The 2,479-nt window shown below is 44.1% G+C and overlaps 1 protein-coding gene across 2 annotated transcripts in view; it reads left to right on the top strand.

Annotated features, from left to right (window-relative positions):
* Nucleotides 1–1,718: 1,718 nt before the first annotated feature.
* Nucleotides 1,719–2,479, top strand: part of Tfap2b (transcription factor AP-2 beta) — a 27,487-nt gene continuing 26,726 nt past the window's right edge. For both annotated transcript variants that reach the window (XM_019208508.2, XM_019208506.2), the window contains exon 1: nucleotides 1,719–1,840. In XM_019208508.2, coding sequence (XP_019064053.1) covers nucleotides 1,760–1,840 — 81 coding nt within the window. In that variant the 5' untranslated portion in view covers nucleotides 1,719–1,759. The remainder of the gene's footprint in view (nucleotides 1,841–2,479) is intronic.

Here is a 2,479-nt window from a genome sequence, read left to right as displayed (position 1 = left end):
AGGAAACCTGTATAGAGTCTGTGTGATTCAAGGTGTTACATTAAAAGAGAGGAAGGGAGGAAGGAAGGGAGGGAGGGAGGGAGGGAAAAGTGGAGGAGGGAGGGAAGAGTGAAAAGAAAGAACAAGAAAGGAAGGAGTACTGCAAATAAAGGGCTTATTACGGAAGTTCTTTCTCAAGCCCCTTTGAGTTCCCGCCATTTGACTTATGGTAAAAATTAAATTAAGAATCTGCAGAATTATTTTTGTTGCCCTACGCGAAGCATCTCCTCCGTTTTTGTCTACTCGGCGCCCGCGCTTTGGTCCGGAGCCGTCTGCTCAAGGATCGTGGGTCCAGGCTCCAACACAGCAGCGCAAGGCACCGGGGTTTTAAAGGCAGTCACCCTGCACAGATTCATTCCTATCAGGTTTAATAACTTCCACCCTAAACTGCCCCAACCCTCCTCATTCTCTCTCGTCATTTATTTTCTGCCCCAAAGGCAAGGATCTTCCTCTGCGCTTTCCTTGCGGCTGTAGGGAGCCTTCCGCACTCTGAAAGGGAGAAGAAAAACAGAAGGGGTGGGAAAAAGAGGACAAGTGAGTCTCCACTTCGGAAGCTCTTCACAGCCCTGGGTCTCAAAGAGTGCTTATTTGTAAGGTTTGGTTAACTTCGTTCTTGCTTTGTATGTATGCTTTCCTAAAATAAACTGTACAAATCACTTTTTAAAGAAAAATATTCTAAAGAAAAACCTCTTGTGTGTCCTAAAATGTTTTGCCATTATTTCTTCGAAGCCTGTTCAGTTAAACCTTCTGAAATATTCAGGTGACCGTTTCTTGAGTCTTCATGATTAAAACCAAGGAAAGTTACAGAAAACAGATGCAAACAAAAAAATGTCCCAGCCTCTGTTAAGAAGGCTCAAAATGAAAATTCTGTGAATGTGCTCCTGTGTTGCCTACAAGATCTGAAAAAAACTTCATAAAATGGAGACTCCAGCCAAGAGAAATGGCGCATGGAATCCGTTTAAAATATGCACAGACAGAACCTAAAGCAACAAGCAGTGTAGATGGAGGTGATCTACATTTAAGTTTCCAAATGTATTGAGCGAAGTGACCAAAATATTGGAAACAGTCACTATGGTGGCTGTTTTGTTCTACGCCGACAGAGGTAAAAGTTTTTAAAAATAAAATGCTACAAAGCCATGAACAGAGAAAGACCTTAAAATCATTGATTCCTGTTTTGAAAATTACTTTCCCCTCAATAGATATGAATTAAAGATCTGTGTTTTAAAATATTGATGATGGTCTCCCCTTTAAAAATCTACATTAAAAATCAGGGGAACGATGGTCTCTGGCTTCTCGTTAGGAATTGTTAGAGACTTAGTTAGTGGCTACAATGATTCATCATTTTCCACACTGAGGTTTTAAATGTATGTATTCATGTTAATCACCCTGAACAGCTATCTCTTTTAAATGCGTGTTTACAGTCTGTAGGCTCTGTGTGACCCAGAGGTGCTTATATGACTAACTGCGAGTATCTCCATGAAAATACGTGTTTCTGACTTTTATAATATATATGTCTGTGGGTTGCATCTAACTGTTGTGTGTGTAATAATGTCTTTCTCTCTGCTGAGGTCTACTTCTCCAGCCTATTGTTTGAGACAACAGATATAAGTTGAGATGGGAGAGGAGCGTCGGATTTGGTGTGTATTCCCCATTTCCAATTATAGATGGATCATTACAGACAGCGGAGTCCTGAGAAGCCAGACATCTGCTCCTCACATGAATGCACTCACCTCCTAGAGACCAGGCTGCCATCATGCTCTGGAAGCTCGTGGAGAATGTCAAGTACGAAGATATCTATGAGGTGAGCCCACACCCCCAGATGCATTTTAGAGCTTTGCAGATAGAGAATTTGAGCTTCTTGACACCCCAACTGATAGATATTTTTAAGCTATTTACTCATAGATTTCTGGTTGGCTTTCTAGGCTTCTGTAACTTTTAGGCAAGCTGGCCGCGGGAGACTTCACTACTCTGGAAAAGGACTTTAAGCGGGAAATCTGGCAATTTTAAATTGGAGAGGATTTTTCCCCCTTTTATTTTGCTGTCTTTCTTCCTCTCCTCCTCCCTGTTGGGGCGACGAAGGGACGCGGTGCCACTGCTTGTAGACTGGCAGGGAAAAACAGTTTCTGCTGAGCTCAGCGGCTCTCTCCTTTCCGAGTACAGAACTGGGTTTTCAAGCCTCGTTCGCAGCGGACTGGGACTTTTTAATTTTTATTTTCAGTAACATTTGTGAGACTGTAACAACCGCATCCCGGCGGAGAGCGGGAAACCAGAGGGAGAGAGGTAAACGGACGGAAGCGTGGGTGAACGGAGCACTTGGAAGGGGCAGTGTGGCGAACCGTTGTTTGGTTTTGTTTTCCGGTGTTTTGCTGCCCCGCGGGTCAGCGGGTCCCGACCGCGATCGCCGCGTCCCTGGCCGAGTCTACCGCCGTCGCCGCCTCCT

Source organism: Fukomys damarensis, unplaced genomic scaffold (genome assembly GCF_012274545.1).
Source record: "Fukomys damarensis isolate Sample0158 unplaced genomic scaffold, DMR_v1.0_HiC HiC_scaffold_14, whole genome shotgun sequence".
In the NCBI taxonomy this organism is placed as follows: Eukaryota; Metazoa; Chordata; class Mammalia; order Rodentia; family Bathyergidae; genus Fukomys; species Fukomys damarensis.
Note: the sequence above shows the minus strand (reverse complement) of the source record. Positions and strands in the feature narration are given on the sequence as shown.